Here is a 21610-nt window from a genome sequence, read left to right as displayed (position 1 = left end):
GAAGCTAAAAATGTCAAGAAAGAGCAGTTATCATTTTTTAAAATTTTTTTTTTTTGTCATAACTCCTGATTGACAATTCCCATCATTATACAATTCTCCCCCCCCCCCACCAATCAATTTCTTAAATTTAACAATATTATATTCATTTTTTACACCAGCCCGTTAAAGATTACCAACTTATCGATTTGACGACGTCCCATTTTTATTTTATTTATTAATATATTTAAATATAAGCTGACATTATCATACATAGATTCAATAATTATTAAAAATACACAAAATAGATTGAGACCCAACCACACACCCACGCACAGCTAGCTCAAATACACCACTGTAAATATGTTAAAATATATTATATTATAAAAATTAATTTCATATACATAATATAGAACAGCAGCAGTAATAATATTAATATTATACGTATAGTTGTTGGCACTGCAATGTGTATTTTGAATACCCGTAATCGATTAATATTCGGCTTGGAAATAATACTATTATATTATTATATTATTTGAATATCGTAGTGGCTTTGCCAGTTTATATAGTCGCCGTTTAGAGTACCGATTTAGAGCACAGGGCACCAGCATCTATTTGACGCCGGGAATAGGCGGATCGCAACATGATAAAATCACTCATATAACATTTGTATACATGCATTATGACTAATTGTATATCTTGTAAGTTTAATTACTGCATAGTTGTAAATCGATAATGCTATTAAACATCGAAATCAATAAATTTATTAACGTATAATAATTATATAATAACTATATGGTTATAAATACACATTCCATAACATTGTAGAGCGTAAATTATAAACCATAATACTACATGAGCGTGTAGCGCTCTATACATTCATTTTTAGAGTAACATTTATAGACACATTATTTTAATATGACGCCTACGTATATTGGTCTCTGATACTGCCTATCGTTGTAAAGTTTTTTTTTTTATGTAAAACTTTATACTAGCCAAAGAAATTTCGTTTTGACGCGTTTCGTGAACTGTTTCTTCCTTGATAATATTTAAATTCCATAGTGTATATAATCATAAAATATATTTACTATATAAGTATACTTATATTTATTTAAAATTATTTTTCTTTATACAATTTTAATATTAAAAAATAGATATATTAATAATTATATATATTACGTTTTAAGTAGTTCACTGTTCGTAAATGTCATGTATATAAGTATTAAACTTTTAACTAAAATGTTTTATATAGTGTAAATGTTTCCGTCCCGAAAGTTTTAAGCAACTTGTCTACATGATGGATTTGTATTTGTCAACATATCGTTTTTGATAGTAAATTATCTTTGTAGTTAAATTTAAATTTGAAATACTTGTACTTAATTGCAATGAATAAAAATATTTTCAAACAATGAATACGATCAATTTTTTTCACATATTTAGTACTATTTAAACGGTAAAACATTGCACAATAACAATTATTATTTTCATTATTCACTCATTATCTCGACAAGTATTAACGTTTTCGGGTCTATTTTTCTTACATAGTTTCAAGTCAATCGGTGTTAAAAAACAATATTTTTAACAATAAAATTCTTCAAAATTCAATTTTTATTTTTTAATTTTTCAGAAAAATATTCTGCTTCAGAATAAGAAATTAAAAATTTAATCAAAAATTCAAAACAGTTAGAACTTAAAAATGATAATTTTTTTTTCCAAACTGTTGCCTAAGAATGACTTCAAATCGTGTAAAGGAATCAAACAAATATTACAAATAACGTCAATGCTCTTTGAGGTAATGAGGATGAACACGCTGTTTTTAACAATAATATGTCATTTTATTTCGTCGCACAGCTACAGACCATGCGTTTTGGTCTTGCGCACAAAACGAATTCTAAAACCTCCATTTGTTACCGTTTGGATAGTAGCTGGATCATTTTTCTTGTTTACAGCCATTACTACAGCAACCTTGCGGAAGAATGCGTGCAACGACAAACAACGGTTTTATATTAAGGGAAAAATTAATGTACAATGCATGTATACAAAAAAAAAATCGTATTTTTAAAACGATTTCTTGAGTACGAGAATGTGCAGATGTGTTTTTTACCTGTAATTATTATTAAGCATGTCAACAACATAATCATGCTTGATTATTTTATGTATTGATTTGAACAAAACTTTTTGCTGATATAATATTATAAAGTGTGATGTTTCGCCGAGCTATGCATATATAATTTTGCACCAGACACGCGCGCATCGTAACCCAAATGGTTTTTTTTTAATTCAAAGCACGGCGGTTTAAGTACCTACAAATACCACCAGTTGATATGGCTTTGATTCTGCACTCATTAACTTTTATTTTTAAAAGTGGAAACAACTCTCATAACTAGTACAGTATATATAGGTTAAACTGTATACAAAGAAATTATAATAAACATTCAAGCGTTTTCAAAGTTTCCTGTATCGTTTTTTAAATATTAATTTACCCTAATTTTATAGTATACCTAGTATATTATAGGTCTCGCGACAATATCTTGTTCTTACTAGTTATAAATAATTAAAATTATACAAATGTATAAAATATAAATTACACAATATATAACGAAATTATAGGATATATTTGATTAAATATTAATATTAAATTTTTTAATTTGTCTTCAAATAGTTAATACATTAAAATACACAGCGTGATTAGAAAATATAACAACAAAGGGATGTTTAAAATGTGATTTATTAACATTTTTGATTATTCCAAAAACATATGATTTCTTCGCCATTTATCTTTGACCATCGTTCTTTGAATGGTACATAATATTATATGTTATTCTGTTATTCACATAATTTTTAATGAATATCGAAGAAAACATATACTCATTTTAGTGATTTTATTTATAGACATATAACATATAACTATCAAATTTAGCTTTTCAGATAAAATTAATTGATGAAGTTACAATTTAAAAATTACTAGTTTTTGATATTTTTTTTCTGTATATGGTAATTGTGCATATATGCTGGGCCAATTAAATTGATGTTTTTTTAAAAAAATGAGTCGTAATTGAATGGTTTATTTTTAAAACAGTTCTAGAAAGACCCTGATTAAATATTTTATATCCTTATCAAAGCATCCTAACAATCCAAAGCGTGTATTATATAGTTTTGCTTGTGAATGTCAGCAGTAGGTATATTGAGTAATGTGTATAAAAAAAACGATTACAAATTCATTTGTGTGAGCTGTTTTCTTATCACAATACGTATCGCATTATATCACGCAATTCGTTCATATTATATTCGTCGAATCACGAGTAATTTAAACAAAATGGTTTTTTAAGGAAAAACCATCGAACAATCATAATATACAACGATATAATGTGAAAAATCGAAAATTTAAGAGCATCATGTCTTAACACCAAACGCTTATTATTGTATTTCACCATAGACCGTGGTTTACAGGTCCTACAATTTAATATGCTTTTCATACTATATTCGTGTACAATATCATAACAGTTCATTTATAATAATAGATGTAATGTAAATTGGCCAAATGTCAACATGCATACATGTCTTGTAAAGTATACAAATAAAATTAGTTTTATATATTTTTATACTTGAATATTAATCAAAATATTTAAGAAAAAAAATTTTAATAGGTATTGTGGATGCGCGTTTTCTGTATTTATATTTTAGATTTTGAGCTGAGTGATGAATATTATGATTTTTCAATATCGTTTGGTGTTTTTTTTTTTTTTTTGTCCAGAGATATTTTTTATAATATATTAAAGTGGTTTAATTTTCAAATTAAACATTTTATTAAATAGAATAATTATACCAACTAGAATTTATAAATATCAAAGTTTAAAAATTCCAAGGAAAAACGTAGAAATTTTATGCAAAACCAACTTTTTACAACACCAATTTTCTTATTATGTGCAATAACTCAAAAACGAATAAATGTAGATACTTGGAATTTTCACCGGATAATTTTATAATAATTTATATTCATGCTACGTCCAATCAAAATATTTTGACTAGTTTTGAGCTATTTATAGACATTATCAATTTTTGATTTATAAATATTGGCAAAAAATTTTGTTAATTTGTCAAAAAGCTTGAAAAATCAATACAAAGTTCTACATATGTAGTTTACCCTGTAAAAAATCTAAAAATATATAAATATCATTATTTTTAATTTTGATCAAATTAGATATTTAAATGAAGAATAACTATGATTTTAGTTATTTTGTTATATCTACTTAATACAAAAATTTATTTCGTGAAGATTTGAAACGTTCACGTATACTCGTATTATTATATTTTAAATATACAATGATTTTTTCAAAACATTTAAATTAATTATTCTATATTATATTTATTCTACGAACATATTTACACTATTCTACGATAATTCGGTATTGACTCCAAAGTTAATATCAAAAATATATGATATAAATATATACTATTGACATGATTTAATAAATTCAATGTTTTCAGTAAAAATTAATTCAACCTACCACGGCCGTATACTATAATAAATTAATACAATAGGTAGAAATAAGTATATCATAAAATTTACTAAATATATATAATATATTTAAACTGACAGAGCATCTTCACTCAGGATCTAATTAAAATTTAGTACATTCGTTACATCGACTTACTCAATGACTGGGTACAATTGTATACCAAATCTACAGCACAGTAGTTACCTACATTCCCCTATTTTATACTCAAATACTTTTTTTGAAAAAATAGTATAATATGTAAATAATTTTTATATTTATAAATTAATAATCACTGGTTACCAACCAAAAACGAAAGACATTAGTTAAGAAAGACATTGGTTAGGTTAGGTTAATAATCGTAAAAATTTGTTTTATAAAAATGAGCATTAATAACAAGAAAAATATATTAAATTATTAAAATACATTTTTAAAATTATTTGAACAACGTATTCTGAATATCATTTCACTCATTTAATCGAAGACGTATTTTAAACATAAAATCAACGTATTCTTTACAAGACTGCATGCATTACGAGTATATACATATTATACATGTACAGATAAATAAATTAATTTGTACCTCAGTATACTGTACTACTAAATATACTTGACATGAGATTTTTAATTTTTTGCTAGGTAACTTTTTCATTTACACCCCCTACTTTTGTGATTTGTTTATTTCAAACGAGTTAAATGTTCATAAAGCTATATGTATCTATGATACATAAAGGTAACTATGATTCAATTTTCCAAAATAATGTCATTTGTTTGAATTTTATAATATAATATTGTCTACTATTTAATGTCAACCGAATTAAAAATTCTAAAAGTAAAATATCTATTCAAAAACGACTGAGATAGACCGTGTCGTAAAATACAATATTATATTACGTTATTTTCTTGCAATCCAGTTTAATATTAATAATTAAACACTAATACTATATTGCAGAGGTGGCCACTAATATTAATTTTGGGAGCCGCAAATTTATGAAGCTATTTCTAAGCGAGCCAACAGATGTTTATAAAATAATTAAAATAGTTAATAATTTTACTCGAAGCTTGATTTCAAGAGCCTCGTGCTACTCGCGAGCCTCGTTGTGGCCACCCCTGCTATATTGTCGCTCCGTGGAATATGACATGCAGATAATACGCAAAACTTAAAAAGACTTTTAAATGTTACCGACGACTTATTCGTACACGTAACTCGCATGTTATAAACGTTATGATAAATGGCAAAAACCAAAAACCAAAAATCCAACTGCATCATATGCCGTCTGTGGATTTCTAGTCGTTTGCCGCGTCGTTGGTGGATGAGAGGTGTCAGCGGATGACCAAGAGCAGTACGTGCAACAAGGGCAAGGCGCTGCACATATCGCAGTGGATCAAGGGCGAACTCGGTGGGGGTGTAGTTGACGGTGGCAGTTATGGCCCCGGTGGAAGTGGCAACAGCGGTGGTAGTGGCTACGATGACGATGACTTGGAACTGTGGTCCGCAGAACAGATGAACGCCAAACGGATAGAGATCGAACGTCGGTTGTCCTCGGCGGCGGCGGCCAGAGACGGTGTAGAGGCCATCGTCGAATACGCGAATACAGCAGAAACCGTATCGGTGGTCAGCAGTCCGGACGATAGTCAAGTAAGTATTATGATTTTATAATAAAAATAATAATATCAATAATCTCGTATCTATACTCGATACATGGTCAACGAACATTCATTTTTATATGTAGTTTGGACAACACAATTGAAAAGCAGATTTAAGAAATATAGTTTTGTTTTTTTCATACATTCGGATATTGCTAATTCACGACTCTTGTAGCACACACAAAACAATTTTATTCAGTTAATAGTTTGTTTAATAAAAAGTATCGAACTGCAAGTCATAACTCAAAACATCAAAATTTTGAGTTGTGGCGGTCTTGCACCAAGAGTACGCAATGTTGAATACTTGAAAACTTGAATGCAGTGGTTGTAACTGAAATTGGTACTGGTAAATTAAGTATTGATTATTATTCATCGTTTTCTAATAAACGGATTTGCCTGGAAAATTAAGCTCAATTATTTTTCCCGGGCTATGACTTGTATTTGATTTTCAAACTCTATGCGAAAGCGGTTGCTGTTCAAAATTATGTGATCTAACCTAACATGATTTGAAGACTATAAATGTTTATTAACTTGCTTGTTGTTTCGTTCCATATTTTTGCTCAGAGAACGGTCGTACCGGAAAACATGTGCGAAAAGTGTCAAAAGAAATGTGACATCAACGGCAACCAGCATACCGACGCTTTCCTCGACATGGATCCCGATAATAAGTGGAAACCATCCACGGTGTCCGTGTCCACAGACCTTAGCCCTTGTGAACCTTTCGGACACATAATTAATCACAGCAACAATTATGTGAACAACAATATTGAAAATGACAGCGGTAACATGTACAATAACGAGGACGATGACGACGACGAAGACGACGATGGACTCGAACCAGATCAACCGTATGCTTTACTATCATCGTCACCACCACTACAACGTAGCGCTCATCAACATCATCAACAACAAATTCGAGTACAACCACGGTTTTCGTCGACGTGTAGCTTGGATAGAACTGGCACGAATCGTGATCATTCGACGGATAGTTTAGACAGAGTGGAATATTGTTCGACCACTGATTACCGGTAATATTATTATTGTACATAATCGTCTATAATAATTAATCATAAATAATTTATTCGACCAAATCTGTAAATTTTAACAATATTAACAATTTAATTAACTTTTTATGTTTTTGTAATCATATAGTGTTGGAGCTGTCTTACAAACGTAAGACATGAGAAATATTTTAGTCCAACAAAACAGATCTTGTATTGTTAGTTTTAAAATATTATTAATACGAAAATTAAAGTATTATCAAACATAAAGATACAATTATTATATGTGTCTAAAGTGTTCATACATTTGTCTTTCTACGATATTTTAATTTTCAAGCGAGTTATAGACACTTTTAAAGTTGTAATATTTTATATAGGTACTCACAACTTACTTGATTGAAAATTAAAATATTGTTAATAAGAATAACCAACGATGCAAACACAGATAATATTTTTGTCTTTAAATTTGATTATAGATCAATATTTCTTTAATATTAAAGCTAACAACACACAATTGATTCTATATCGTACGCAAATTGTTGACATTAATATGTTTATAAGTTTATTATAATTTTATGAATACTTCGTGATATAAAAAATTACGAAAAAATCATGAAAAAAATCTTTAACAATTTAATTTATTCTTTATAACTAGGGTAAAATTACTTAATAATAATCAAAAAATTATTTGAATTATATCATATTATACGAGTTAAATTTGATGACGTGTTAGAATAATTTCACCGGATACTATCTTTTTCGATTTTATTAATGTATGTGAAATATATCTACGAATCTATCATTATTTAAAATTTGGTATAAATCCGTTTTATAGTAATGCGTTATATCTTCACAAAGCCCCTATGATTTTTTTTTTTTTTTGTTTTCTTTTCTTCTACAGGTGGCCCGAAGACTTTTGTCCCGTCACAGCCAGCTGCTGTCTACCAACCGACGAAGACTACAACTACGATGCATCGAGCGAAGAATTTTGGGGAACGCCGAATAGTAGTACTACTTCGCCGTTATCCGTTGAAGTAAGCAAAACGTTATAAGCGTGCATGAATCACTGGGATAAATCTTTTATGCTGAATCAAACAGATTAATTGTTATTGAAACATTTAATTCCGTGAGAACTTGCGTATAGGTATACTCGACACTCGATGCACATTTAGGATACGAATATTACTATTATATTACTAATATTATTAATTGGAAAAGTAATCTTTTCCCCATTAGCATAATTTTCATTGTATGTCATAAATCATAAAATTATAGTATAAAAATAATGATAATAATAATAATAATAATAATGGATAATTATAATAAAGTGAGATTTATATCACTATTTTTTAATTACAAAAATATGATAACACGGCGTCTTGAATAGGCAATTCAGCTACAATACTGGCATTGGTTTATCAAAAAATTTTTATCTCACAAACTAACAATTTGGCATCCAATAACCACTTCACTATTAATGTGTAACTATATTCATGGTTTTACTTACTACGTTATAAGGGTTAACATGCATGTTTAAAATTCTAAATCTCCATTATCATAACAGACCCGCCATCCGCGTTTAGTTTTCGCTACAAAATGTATAAACGTGTAAAATCTGATACAGTCAATGATATATTAACCTATCTTTGGACTCGACAAAAAAATCTATTGATCGTGTCCTATAAACAAAATAGGGTAGAATTTGGCTTAGCTGTTATAGATAATCGACCGATAACTAGTAGGTCACTTAGTTGGTAAGAGGCGAAAAGACGTTATCAAGTGCAAGTAAAAATGTCTTTGAAATTTATCAAAAAATATTATTTCTATGCCTTTCAATTAATTTTGTTTAAACATTACTTGAAACAACACTTGACTATTTTATTTTTTTTAGAATTTCTCACTGCAAAAATGAGTATGTTAAAGTTTAAAATAAATATTATATCTATACCATTTAATAAATAATAAATTCAGATTTTGTTTGTAAATTAAAGAATATAAACAAATGCTCATTTCCTATCAAGGTAAATTACCACGAAGAACAGCAAAATGAAACACTATTTTTATCTTCAGTTATATCCTCTTCTACGCCTAAAAAGAGACCAGCTCGACTAGAACCACTAATCGAAGAAATTGATTCATCGGACAATACTCCGTCATACGAATACAAAGAGGTATAATATACATTTCTTAGGGACTTGTATTTCGTAATATAAAGTGTGATTCACCAAACATACTTTTATTTACAACTGTTATCTTTTACAATAATAAATTTATACAAATTTTAATTTTTGGAATTTTTGAATACACTTAGAGGCAATACTTAAATACTGTTTTAGAAGTGTATTGTAATGATGTAAACTTCTGTTTTTAAAATGAGAATTGAGTGGTCTCTCAGTTATTTAAATGATATTTATATTGAGGATAAAAGACCTTAAGAATGGTTTTACAAAAATATAAAATAAATGTCATATTAAATTTAGTATTTATTATACTTGAACAATTTTTATAAATTATAAATTTAAAACGTTGATAAATCAATATTAATTGCTAAAATATTAAAATCACTGTAGCCCGCGGATCTTCCAAACTCATTATCCTTACTACACAAATTCATATAAATTTGAATTTTTTTAGAAAAAGTATCCAATAAATAATACATAGTATAAAAAGGGTGGTTCTTATTTGAAAAAAAAGGTTTGTATCTTCACAAAACACTCCTCCAGTACCAAAAATCTCAATAATTTGAAAATAAGGTCTTTTACACTTCATATAATCATATAAACACATAGATATATTCTTAAATACAATAATCAGTTTTAAAAAAGTCCATTATTGTAAAAAAAAGGGATCAACATGTTTGGTAAATCACCCTCTTTATCATATGGATATTATTTACTAATTTTGTTTTTTCAACTAGATGTTTATAAATGTTATTATACTATAAACCATAGTATAGCTTTAATTATTGTGTGTTTTTATTAACTGTTTACAGATCGTTTACGGAGAAGGTCAGACTCTTTTAAACTTTAAAACCAGAACCGTGGCTGGGTCCAAAGACAAAAATTCTGCAGAAAAATCAATCACCAAAAACTTGTAAGCAAACAGTTATTATGTTTAAACCGCATGAAAAATAATCTAGTTTGTTGTCCACTTTGTGTGTTAAAAAGAAGTTGTAATTATGGTTTTGCGAATGCGACAGATTTAACATGTGGCGTACGTCCGGCAGGAGCCGTCCGAAGAGGACTTGCAGCACCGAATCTAAAATGAGCGCAAATTTTATTCGGAGAAGACGGGTGAGTACATATATAGTGCTTAACATAATATAAAGGACGATTAGTTTTACAATAAATCATTTTAATTATTTCGAAAAAAAAATAATAACGTTTTTAAAAATATATTTTCCGCACAATTTGAACTTTGAAGTCATTATACACAGCGAACAAATACTTCGTGGGGATAACCTTATGCAACACAAGTCCATCCATTTAAAAATATTAATAACTCGTTCGAAATTCAATTACTATTATAATATCATCAAAACGTTCGAAAAACTTTTTTCCCCATCATTAAATTAAAAATGTACATTTTCATTAAAAAAAAATTAATACACTTGTAGACACTATATTAAATATTAATATATACATATCTTAAAATTCTCATTAAAAAAAAATTGAAAAATGTTAATACATTTAGAAGTAATGAGATACTGACGTTCAAAGAAAATCATAGGTATTAGGTACCTATATAAAATTATAATCTATTAAACCGCAAAAAGTACGGATACATCATAAGAGTATCTATGTACATAAACATTCCTAATAACATATACATTTAAATTATATACAATCTAAGTATATTAATATTAATTGTTTCAGGTTAAGTCCGAAAAATCAAAACAGAACAAAGAAATCAAACTCAATCTTATTGAAAGCATATACTTATTACTCTTTGGTTAACTGTATCATATAATATTAACTCATATTATAGGTATTATAGGTACCTCATAATAGTTGACTGTCGTAGATATTTTTTACTACTTACTAAACTCTATCATTCTGATAAGTTTGATCCAATAGAAACATATACCAATATGTATATGGCTTAAAACCAAAACAAATATTTTATTTTATTTTTTTTGGAATTTGTATTATTAATATTTTATAAATATAGTTTTCATGAAATTGTTATATAATTTCAATTCAGATTCTGGAAATCATAAGATAAAATTCTGATCTCTTGTTTAAAATATCGGTTTATGTATAAACTATATATATATAAAATATGTGGTTTATCAATATACCAATTAATCCGGTATCATATCGATATATTGATATTTAAAACTTATTTAAAAACCAGTGGCCTAAAGCCTCGCAGTTTTGAACTAAATGATATATAATATGTCATTACTCATAGTCATTACGATACAATCTTTAATTAAATACGATATACGTTTTATACATATAAAAGTACTTAGGTTGTATTGCATATTTTTAATCAAAACAGCAATATCATATTATTCATATTAAAACAATAATAATATGTGGTTGTGCTATGCTAATAGACTGATTATTCTTTTTTTTATATAATTGTTTTTATTGTATATTATGACAACGATGTCTCAACATTTTCCAAGTTAGTACGTTATACGTTGTTTTCACTTGTTTTACTTCAAAAAAAAAACTATTTTATTTTTATATACAACGAACTTACCTCGAGTCTTTGGCTCATTAAAACTTCGTTAGAATCCATCATCAACATATTTACCGTTACATTAAAATCAATGTATGCTTGTTTATCGTTTGTACAATATATTATTATATAATGTATACCTTATAGGTATACATATAAGTAAAAAAAATTACATTTTAAAGCGACAAAAAAAAAATTCATTGAAATGTGGTAATGATTTGACAATATAGAAGTACAAATAGTACGCAGGATTTACAAAATACATATGTGCATTTGTGCTATACTAGTATACTCTTTACCTCATCGTTATTATTATTGCTTTGCAAATAAATATATATTATAAGATATTATTTAATAAATAAACATTCACACCTGGTAAATAAGATGGGTGATGTAATGCAAAAAATACACTATAATCTTTTTTGGGAGTTAATTATTGAAACTTGAACAATTTTAACAATCGGTACCAAATAACAATCATTAAATGTTTAATGAACTTTAATCAAGCAAAAACAACCAAAATGAAAAATATATTAAGTTGATTTAACATATATAAATGCGCAGAGACAAAAATATACGTACTTAAAAATTGCATTCAAAAATTAAATTTAAAAATGAACTAAATACATAATACTGAATTTATCAGTATGATTTTATTATTTGATGCAGTTAAGAATTACAATCAGTTAAAATACATTTAGGTTTTCTACTTAAAAGTGATGATTTTGTCGAAGACTATTATTTATTTAAAATATCTTATACAAATTTTAAAAACCAACATATATGTAATCCTATTTCAAACAATCAAAAATACTTTTTTTAAATGTTATGACTCGACATAACTACTTCAATTACATCTATTCGATTTTCTTAATGTTCCTTAATTATTCTCGGGTACAAACACCTATTAAGATGTCCAGTTTAAATTGTCTTTAGTTTTAGATCAGTTAATGCAAGTTATATGTTATAATAATACATAAATGAATAATATCATGACATTACAATAATATAAATTAGATAATAATGGTTGAATATCAAGCAAATTAAACATAACAGCCAATGACGGATTTAGGTTGGGGGTGAGGCTGAAGCACCCCCGTACCGCGTATTTTTTATTAAAAATTACTAATAATTGGCCAATTTTTAAAAAAAATAAAATATATTAAATTGTTTATAATTTGTATACTGCTTAATTATGTTTAAGTACCAAATTATTAATTTTTTTCAACAAAATTTACATAATAAGAACTTTAGGACTATTATTATTAACAAAATAGCACCAACCATAAAAAAAAACCTAGATCCGTCACTGATAACAGCTAATTTATGTAGGTACCTAAAAACATTGTAAGCATTTTTATCTTTGATATTATTTTAAAATTTCCATTAAAAAAAATTCTATACAATTTAGGTAGGCAATGATTGATGTAATATACTATTACAGACCATATATATATATATTTCAAATGCTCAGCTATTATTTATAATCATTGAAATAATTTTTATATTTAATTATACTATATTTCCTTACTTATTCGTTATTTACAAAATTTAAATTTTATTCTAAATAATTATACTAATAGCTAAATAATATGTACTACCTACCTATACCTATATACATCTCTGAGAGCGGACAAACTATTGCATTTATATTTTTATTTTAAGTGAACAAAATTAGATAAAACTTATTGTTTATGTATAAAAATTGTTTTTAATTCATTTATTTGTATTTCTGGATAGGTAATATATAATGTAAACCTATCCAAGAAAATTGTCAAAATGTTTTCAATAAAGTTAAAACCTTACAAAATGCAGTGAGTTATGTATTATTTGATTACACAAAAATTAACAAACGTCAATATACTGAAATATTGAATAAGTCTTTGATAGAAATTTAAGAATTTTTAAACGTTAATTATTCGAAATTAAAATAAAAAATGTGGAGTAACCAATCTCAAATAGACATTATAACGATTTAAAATTAGTTTTATCGTTTTATGAAATATGTATTATCGCATTATTTTTATTAGATCGATCTGTAAAACTCATATGTTTTGGCTAAAATAACTGATCGGCATCAATCTCATTAAATGGTGTACATTAACATCATAACATAACATTTTACATGACATTACATATAAAAAAATATCAATTTTTATCAAACATTTAATATGCATATCGAAATGGGATATAATAACCAGCAAAATTTTAAGAATTTTACATTACAGTTGTTGATGCAGAAACGCAAATTACAAAAGAAAATCGTGGATGCGATTTATATTATTCAAATTCAATAATGTGCTTAAAGTGTTGTGTTACTGCCGTTTTCTTTTTTTTTAGTTCATGATAATGGTTTCTACATTGGTATTATTAATTTTAAGGGGTACGTTTTACATAAAATGGTGCCAAGAGAGATGATTCTTTTGTTACTTATATTTTTATAATTTATAACTTATATATCATAATACAATGTATAAGATATAACTGCATATTTATTTAAAATGTTGAACTGATAATTTCTTGTAATATTGTGTAATATTGATTTTAACACTATACAATTAATTATTGTTATTATTAAATTATTTTATCATGGATTTTAATTTAATATATTCTGATAAATACACAGTTTAAATGAAATGTTTAATATATTTTATACGCATAGTATACGTTTATAGTATTTAATATCTCAAAAAGAAAATAATAATGGTTGATTTGAAAATTTCAATACTGGGACTATTAGCTCAGTTGATATTACTACTCTCAATTTTTGATATTTATTTCAAATCACCACTAATAATTGGTGATTTGAATGGTATATGCCATACTCGAGTGCCAACCCAGTCGCGTCCTGATCATATAGCTCTTATAGCTGGATTTTATGAAGATCCATCGGTTATTTTCAAAGTATTATGAGATTGTTTAATATATTATTTTTAAGAGTTCTTATATTTATTACAACTACGTCATTTGTATTGATAGTTTTTTTAAAAATGACGTATATAATAACTATTAAACAATTTAATTAGTTTGTTGTGTAAAGATAAAATAAAATCCACATGGTTCGATAGTCGTCGATCTGTGATTAATGATTATCATTCATTGCACATGGGCTTATCTCATATATATAATAGATAATAATATTAGGCGCATGTAAACTCCGCCACGAGTTCCTACCTTTTTTTAATGTAAATTCCGCCAGAAAAGAAAATCAGGTAACAGTATAAAATTAATAAGAATAATAACTATAATAAATTATTATTAAAAATTACTTATAATTTTTCATAATAATTGTCCACGTTAAATAATAGTTAGGTATGCGAAATATGCAGACGTATAATTTAGGAATTTTGCGCCCCAGGTAAGAAAAACCTAGATACCGTATTATATCAAAATGCTCTCCAAAATTCAAAATTTACCGCCCGGGACCCTGCCCCCCTAAATACGTCTCTGCTAATATATAAGTTTTGTATATAAAATTCCTAATTCTAGAACACACGAATATAATAGGTTTAAACTACGTTGATGCATTTTCGTTTATTTTCGGTGGAAAAATTGCGTTTAATAAACGTCGACAATACGTGTATTTTTGGTGTATAAGTAAAATAGTTGGTCGAACTTAAATCAATTTATGTGTAAGAATACACGAATATATAAGGTTTAAAATACATTGGTGCATTTTCGTATATTTTCGGTGGAAAAATTCAGAAGGTTCAAAAATTCACAATTTTACATTTGTATTTTATGAATACTGCTCTATTACGGTCTAGCGTTTACGTCACACGCGCAACAGCCAATCAGAAAATATCATGATAACTGGGCTAACCTCTTCTTATTAGATCTTGATTGTGTGGTATTAACTTCAACCAAATTTCAGGTTTAATAATATTAAATACTTTATCAGTTTGTGATAAGTATTATTATTATTATTTCTCGCTTTCTCAGTATGTTAACTTATAATTTTTAAACTTCAGTACTTACTATTTAACTTATGATTTACTATTCTTACCATAAATTATAATTTCTATTCGGTGTCCATCGACTATCAGTGACCACTGACCAGTTATCTGTTTTCTATAGTGTTAAATTATTCAATAGGTACTTCAATGTTTTAATTATTAACTAATAACTACTTATTAGTTTTATATTTTATTATTGCTATTAAGAATAAATAAATACTTAGGTATTCTAGTTAATATTTTAATTTGGTATTTGTATTTAGTTTGGTTATTTTTTGAATTTTGTGTATGTTGATGAATTATTTATAGTAGAATTTTTCATTTTTAGCAATAACCAACACAATTTTATAAAGATGTCCAGTCTAGTTAAACATTCTATAAATAATTTAAACAAATGGTATTCAATGACTATGGTTGTACGAGGTTTAAAATCCTGGACTGGTGGTAAAAAATACCTTGGATTCACTTATTACCCTAGGTAAAGTTTTTTTTTTGCTTTCATTATAAAATGTTTTATTGGTCTATTTATAAATGTTTTCAGAGAAGGTGAAGTTGACCCTCCATATACACCAACAAAATTATTCATGGTTCAAAGAGTTAAACGATATTTATATAATCCGTATTGGCAAAAAAAAATATTGACTGATATGGGCTTAGATCATAAAGTAATATATTTTTATTAAATTAGTTTTAAACAATCCAGATTCCTTATTATATAAAACAAAATATACTACATTATAGTCTGAATGTATCATTTGTACTATAGATGGTAGACTCATTTTCAATTTACTTAACTACTTATAATTATATAATTGGGTAAATCAACAAATATTAAAGTCAAATAATTTAATTTTTATTATTTTATTAAAATTAATAATTGTGATCAAAATTGAGTATGGTGATATCCAAATTAAATTACACAGTTATTAGTTATTATAATTTATAATTTTTAAATACAATTAAGTATTATACAATTCAAAACATTTTTGTTTGTCTGATTAAAATTTTGTAAGAATAGAATTAAAAAAAAAAATCTTTTGATTGATTTTATTTCTAAACATACAATTTTTTTCATTATACCTTTTTAAAATGCATATTTATTTTGTTATAGATTAGTGATATAGCTATTGTAAAAAATACACCTGAGATGAATGCACGATTGTGGAAAGTTAAACATTTAATAAAAATAACACCAATACAAACACCTGATGGATTACCAGAAAAAGAAGATTATTGGGGTACACATTTAGATAGTGATGGTGTGTTTAGGATTTCAAAAAAGTTTTTGCCCGATACTAAGCGATTAGAAGCTACCAAAGACTTTGAAAAATTGGCCGAACGAGTAGATAAAGATACAGTTGAAAAAAATTGTCGTAATAAGTGGTTGAATCCATGGTCCACGATCGTATAATTTGACATTATTATTTCTTGTAGTACTATAAAATACCTGAATATAATGTGTTTTCAATTATTTTTTATATTAATTTAGTTCAATGTAAAAGCATAAAATTATGTTTATAAATGAAATAAACCTAATTTTATCAATATTGTTTCTATTTTTTTCTTATGGTAGTAGTTCTCTTGTTCCTAATGTTATATTTCAATTCAAATTTATATGTACTAGTATTATCATAAATTAATAATTATATTTTAAATTTGCTTTTATACACCATAAAAGTATTTGGTAAACTATGGCATATAAAAACTATGTTTTACTTTAAAAATAATTTTGATTTCAGTTTTAAAATAATATAAGATAAATTACAGCAATATTTATTTATATATTAAGTATTGAGTAACTCACTATAATAAATTAAATTTGAATTCAATAAAACATCATTGTATACTATAAATGATTCTGAGCTGAGACAGTCAGTCAGCTATATTGCAAGGTCTACTTCACGATATATTTTTAGATATAGTTATTATATTTTATATTATATTATATTATTACTGTTATTAACTTAAGTTAACTTAGTTAAAATTCAATACCAATTTACTGTAAAAAAAAAAGTGAATACTGAAGAAGTTCATAGAATAAATAGCTTAAAATTAATCTGTATATTTTAAAAATGCCATTGCGTATAGTATAATTCATAATTTATGAAAAATTTAAGTCCCACAAATAATATTTTTGAATTATTATTAATTACCTAATTAACAATTAACATCATTATTCATTGTATTATTTAATTTATTCCACTTAAATATCTATAAAAAATAACTATGATTGTATATTTTTGAGAATTTTGGATCCAATATAAACATCTAATTTAAGAGGAATATTGTAACACAATATTTCACATTTTTGAATCTATTAGCTATACAAATTGTTTATATAAAGTAAGTTACTAAGTTATATTCAGACACATTAGACATTGTCAGTGGTTATTCTTGTTTTATGAACCAAATTAATAGATCTATGATATAAACCATAAAGCTTACACATACAATTATTGAATATGCTCTAAATTCTTATAAATACAAAAGAATAAAATTAAGAAAATTACGTGCAAGTATTCCAAGCACAGATTTCTTATACATCTTATATATCTATACTTCTTTAGTAGTTTAATTAGTTTAGAAGCAAATATTATTATATTATCACAGAAAAATAACCTGAAACATGATTTAAGAAAGTAAATATAACTATCTATATTATTGATATTATTAATGCGGTACCTACACTACCAACCTAATAATATAAAATACGTAAAATAAGAATATAATAATATTGATAAGTATATGATAAAGACATTGGCGCCAAAACTGAAAACATTATCATTTAACCTAAAACGGCAAAACACATAATACAGTATTATTGTAGTAATGTTTTGTAGTGTAGTGTACAACCAAAAATATTTATTATTTTCAATTTTCAAGTAATTGGGCATTTGGCACAACTTAATTTAAACCACAAGAATTCATATTAATTTCTATGATTGAATTATTCAAGACTCAACTATACAAGTGGATTTAGTGAATAGTGATTAAAGTATAGTGAAAGTACACAAATTTTTAACTTAATTTTGGCATAAAATTAATTAAACTAAACTATTAACACAGAATAAATTCTGTGCTATTACTTAGAGCGAGTTATGAAATTATTCGTTACGATCTGTATCCATACATTTATAAAAAATTAATTATACTGAGATAACTGAAATTGTATCAGCTTCTAACATTTATTATTGGCACCATGATGAAAGTAAAACCAAATCTCCCTTGGTAAGTTGTTTTAATTATCTTAAAACTTGTTTTACCTCTTTATATTCTACCATTTTTTATTTTTTTTCTGTATTATATGATCACAGGGTAGAAAAGTATCGACCAAATACTTTAGATGATTTAATTTCACATGAAGACATTATTAAAACAAGTAAAATTTGAAAAATAAACAATTTTTTATGAATTTATCGAACAAACTAATTAATATTCTGTAAATCTATATAGTTGGTAAATTTATTAAAGAAGATCAATTACCTCATCTATTATTTTACGGACCGCCAGGGACTGGAAAAACTAGTACAATATTAGCATGTGCCAAGCAATTGTATACTCCAGCGCAGTTTCGTTCAATGGTATATATGACATATATGTATTGATAATATTATGGTTGTAGTTATTGTTTATTGAATTAATCATATATATTTTTTTAATACTACTAATTTAGCAAATAAAATATTTTAGTTTAAATAAGTTTCATTGGTAGAATATTTACTATATACTTTAATGGGATGATTCTGTTTTTGTTCTGTATGATTGACTTAAAATTAGTTTCTTTACAACTATCAATTATTTGATTATAAAATTAACAAAATAATGAAACTTAAAAATTTAGTTAAATATATCTATAATCAACTTCATTACTGATAAAAATGATGTTACTCATAATAATAAAGTCCATAAACTAGACAGTTATTATTAATGAGAAATTATTTTTATTTTGAAAATAAAATGTCTATAAAAGGTTCAAACTTATACATAAATATCATAGACGCGCCCACAATATTTTCACAAATTATTTTTTTTTTTTTTGTAAAGTATAAATAAATATTTTATGATTATAGAATTGACCAATATAAAACTAGTAGGCCTTTCTACCATAAAAATAAATAGCCATGATTTTTAATCGTAAATATTTATCATATTTTAAATAATAAATATTAACTATAGGCATATGGAAAAGTATACCTTTAGTGGCTTAGTACCTTACTGTAAAACTTTTTATCCAAAAAATCAAATAACCAATACAATTTTAATTTTAATACCCAATAGTATAAAAAGTAAGACTATAGGCCGGTTTTAATGGTGAATTTGAAGAATGCCCCAAATTAATCTCTTGTTGCTCTTGTAACCGGAGGCTGCGAATGCCTATAATAGATATTTGTATATAATATACATAATAATATGTTAAGCTAATTATAAAACCTTTTAATCTTAAACATTATTTTTATTGAAACTTGTATTATTTATTTATTAAAATTTATGTACTGTTCTTAATATGCCCAATTTCACTTTTTACTTTAATTATAAGTATAATTATTAGAACTTACAATACCTTAAAAGCAAATATTAAATGTCTATTTAGTTTTTCTTTTACAAAATCAAAAGTATGTACAAACTTCTCAATGTCTAGGTTCTTGAGTTGAATGCTTCTGATGACAGAGGAATTAATGTTGTGAGAGGACAAATTATGAACTTTGCATCAACCAGAACAATCTTTAAATCAGGTTTCAAATTAATTATTTTGGATGAAGCAGATGCTATGACTAATGATGCCCAAAATGCCCTCAGAAGAAGTATATTTACTTTTAAATATTAATAATATAAATAAATCAATAACAGTTTCATAATTATTGTGTTTACTCTTTAGTTATTGAAAAGTTTACTGACAATGTCCGTTTTTGCTTAATTTGCAATTACTTAAGCAAAATTATTCCAGCCCTACAATCACGATGTACACGCTTTCGATTTGGTCCACTTGATTTTAAACAAATTATGCCTCGACTTGAATATGTTATTGAACAAGAAAAGTATGATATTCTCACTTTCTTTATTTTATGTTTTTCCAAATGCTTATTGAATTTTTTTTTTTTACAATTTTTTTTATTTAATTTTTAGAGTGAAAGTAACAGAAGATGGTAAAAAAGCATTAATAGATTTGGCACAAGGTGATATGCGAAAAGTTCTCAACATATTACAGAGTGCTGCTACTGCATTTCCAGAAGTAAGCGAAGATTCTGTCTATACATGTGTTGGTCATCCATTAAAGAGTGACATTATGAATATTTTAAAATGGTTGCTAAATGATGACTTTTCTACTACTTTCAAAAGTAAATCTACATTACTGCTTGAATAACTTAACCATTATGTAAAACAAATTGTATTTTGTCATAGAAATTCAAGAATTAAAAATTCAGAAGGGTTTGGCTTTACAAGACATATTAACAGAATTGCACACTTTTTTATATAGATGTAAGTATTACTTATTATACATCTATAAAATGTTAATATTTATCTTATGTACAAAATAATAAGTAATTACTAACTAATAATGGTCCTTATATATTTTAGTGGATCTACCACCAGATTCTCTCATTGAAATACTAACCGAAATGGCTGATATTGAAGTGCGCCTAAATGGTGGAACCAGTGAAAAAATACATCTCAGTAGTTTAATAAGTGCTTTCCATATGATAAGATCAAAATTAAAACCAGCTGATGATTGAAGACTGCAAAATTAAGTATTTTTCTCTTAAGTTGGAATTTTTGTTTATACACGTAATTCGTATCATGATTTTATGTAAATATATCAAAATAATAATTTAAAAAAAAAAATAAA

The 21610-nt window shown here is 26.0% G+C and overlaps 3 protein-coding genes across 6 annotated transcripts in view; all 3 read left to right on the top strand.

Annotated features, from left to right (window-relative positions):
- LOC113555024 overlaps window positions 1–13545 on the top strand; it is a 55218-nt gene extending 41673 nt beyond the window's left edge. The window contains exons 22-28 of one of the 3 annotated variants that reach the window (XM_026959303.1): window positions 5764–6111; window positions 6684–7147; window positions 8022–8154; window positions 9142–9291; window positions 10113–10213; window positions 10288–10413; window positions 10996–13545. In XM_026959303.1, the coding sequence (XP_026815104.1) occupies window positions 5764–6111; window positions 6684–7147; window positions 8022–8154; window positions 9142–9291; window positions 10113–10213; window positions 10288–10387 (1296 nt within the window). In that variant the 3' untranslated portion in view covers window positions 10388–10413; window positions 10996–13545. The remainder of the gene's footprint in view (window positions 1–5763; window positions 6112–6683; window positions 7148–8021; window positions 8155–9141; window positions 9292–10112; window positions 10214–10287; window positions 10414–10995) is intronic. The other 2 variants (XM_026959302.1, XM_026959301.1) reach the window with 2 other exon arrangements.
- A 2196-nt stretch (window positions 13546–15741) lies between these two features.
- On the top strand, window positions 15742–17285 carry LOC113554220. Of its 2 annotated transcripts, none has more exons than XM_026957969.1 (4): window positions 15742–15904; window positions 16094–16243; window positions 16307–16430; window positions 16877–17285. In XM_026957969.1, the coding sequence occupies exons 2-4, from the start codon at window positions 16119–16121 to the stop codon at window positions 17174–17176; spliced, it is 549 nt and encodes a 182-aa protein (XP_026813770.1). In that variant the 5' UTR covers window positions 15742–15904; window positions 16094–16118; the 3' UTR covers window positions 17177–17285. The 2 variants fall into 2 exon arrangements, with proteins under 2 accessions (XP_026813770.1, XP_026813769.1); XM_026957968.1 differs by having other exon boundaries at window positions 15742–15989; window positions 16877–17176.
- Window positions 17286–18588: 1303 nt separating this feature from the next.
- On the top strand, window positions 18589–21598 carry LOC113555252 (replication factor C subunit 5). The gene is made up of 8 exons (XM_026959656.1): window positions 18589–18993; window positions 19080–19144; window positions 19219–19346; window positions 20405–20567; window positions 20642–20801; window positions 20890–21101; window positions 21166–21243; window positions 21343–21598. Exons 1-8 carry the CDS (start codon window positions 18965–18967, stop codon window positions 21495–21497), a joined length of 990 nt encoding a protein of 329 aa, XP_026815457.1. The 5' UTR covers window positions 18589–18964; the 3' UTR covers window positions 21498–21598.
- Window positions 21599–21610: the final 12 nt, after the last annotated feature.

Source organism: Rhopalosiphum maidis, chromosome 2 (genome assembly GCF_003676215.2).
Source record: "Rhopalosiphum maidis isolate BTI-1 chromosome 2, ASM367621v3, whole genome shotgun sequence".
Lineage (NCBI taxonomy): Eukaryota > Metazoa > Arthropoda > Insecta > Hemiptera > Aphididae > Rhopalosiphum > Rhopalosiphum maidis.
This window is presented reverse-complemented; position numbering and strand designations above follow the sequence as displayed.

Coding starts and splice junctions, on each gene's coding strand:
- LOC113554220 (XM_026957969.1), top strand. CDS start 16,119: ATGTCCAGTCTAGTTAAACATTCTATAAATAATTTAAACAAATGGTAT. Junction 16,244..16,306: donor GGATTCACTTATTACCCTAG/GTAAAGTTTTTT, acceptor AAATGTTTTCAG/AGAAGGTGAAGTTGACCCTC. Junction 16,431..16,876: donor ATATGGGCTTAGATCATAAA/GTAATATATTTT, acceptor ATTTTGTTATAG/ATTAGTGATATAGCTATTGT.
- LOC113555252 (XM_026959656.1), top strand. CDS start 18,965: ATGATGAAAGTAAAACCAAATCTCCCTTG. Junction 20,802..20,889: donor TATGTTATTGAACAAGAAAA/GTATGATATTCT, acceptor TTTAATTTTTAG/AGTGAAAGTAACAGAAGATG. Junction 21,102..21,165: donor CTTTTCTACTACTTTCAAAA/GTAAATCTACAT, acceptor ATTTTGTCATAG/AAATTCAAGAATTAAAAATT.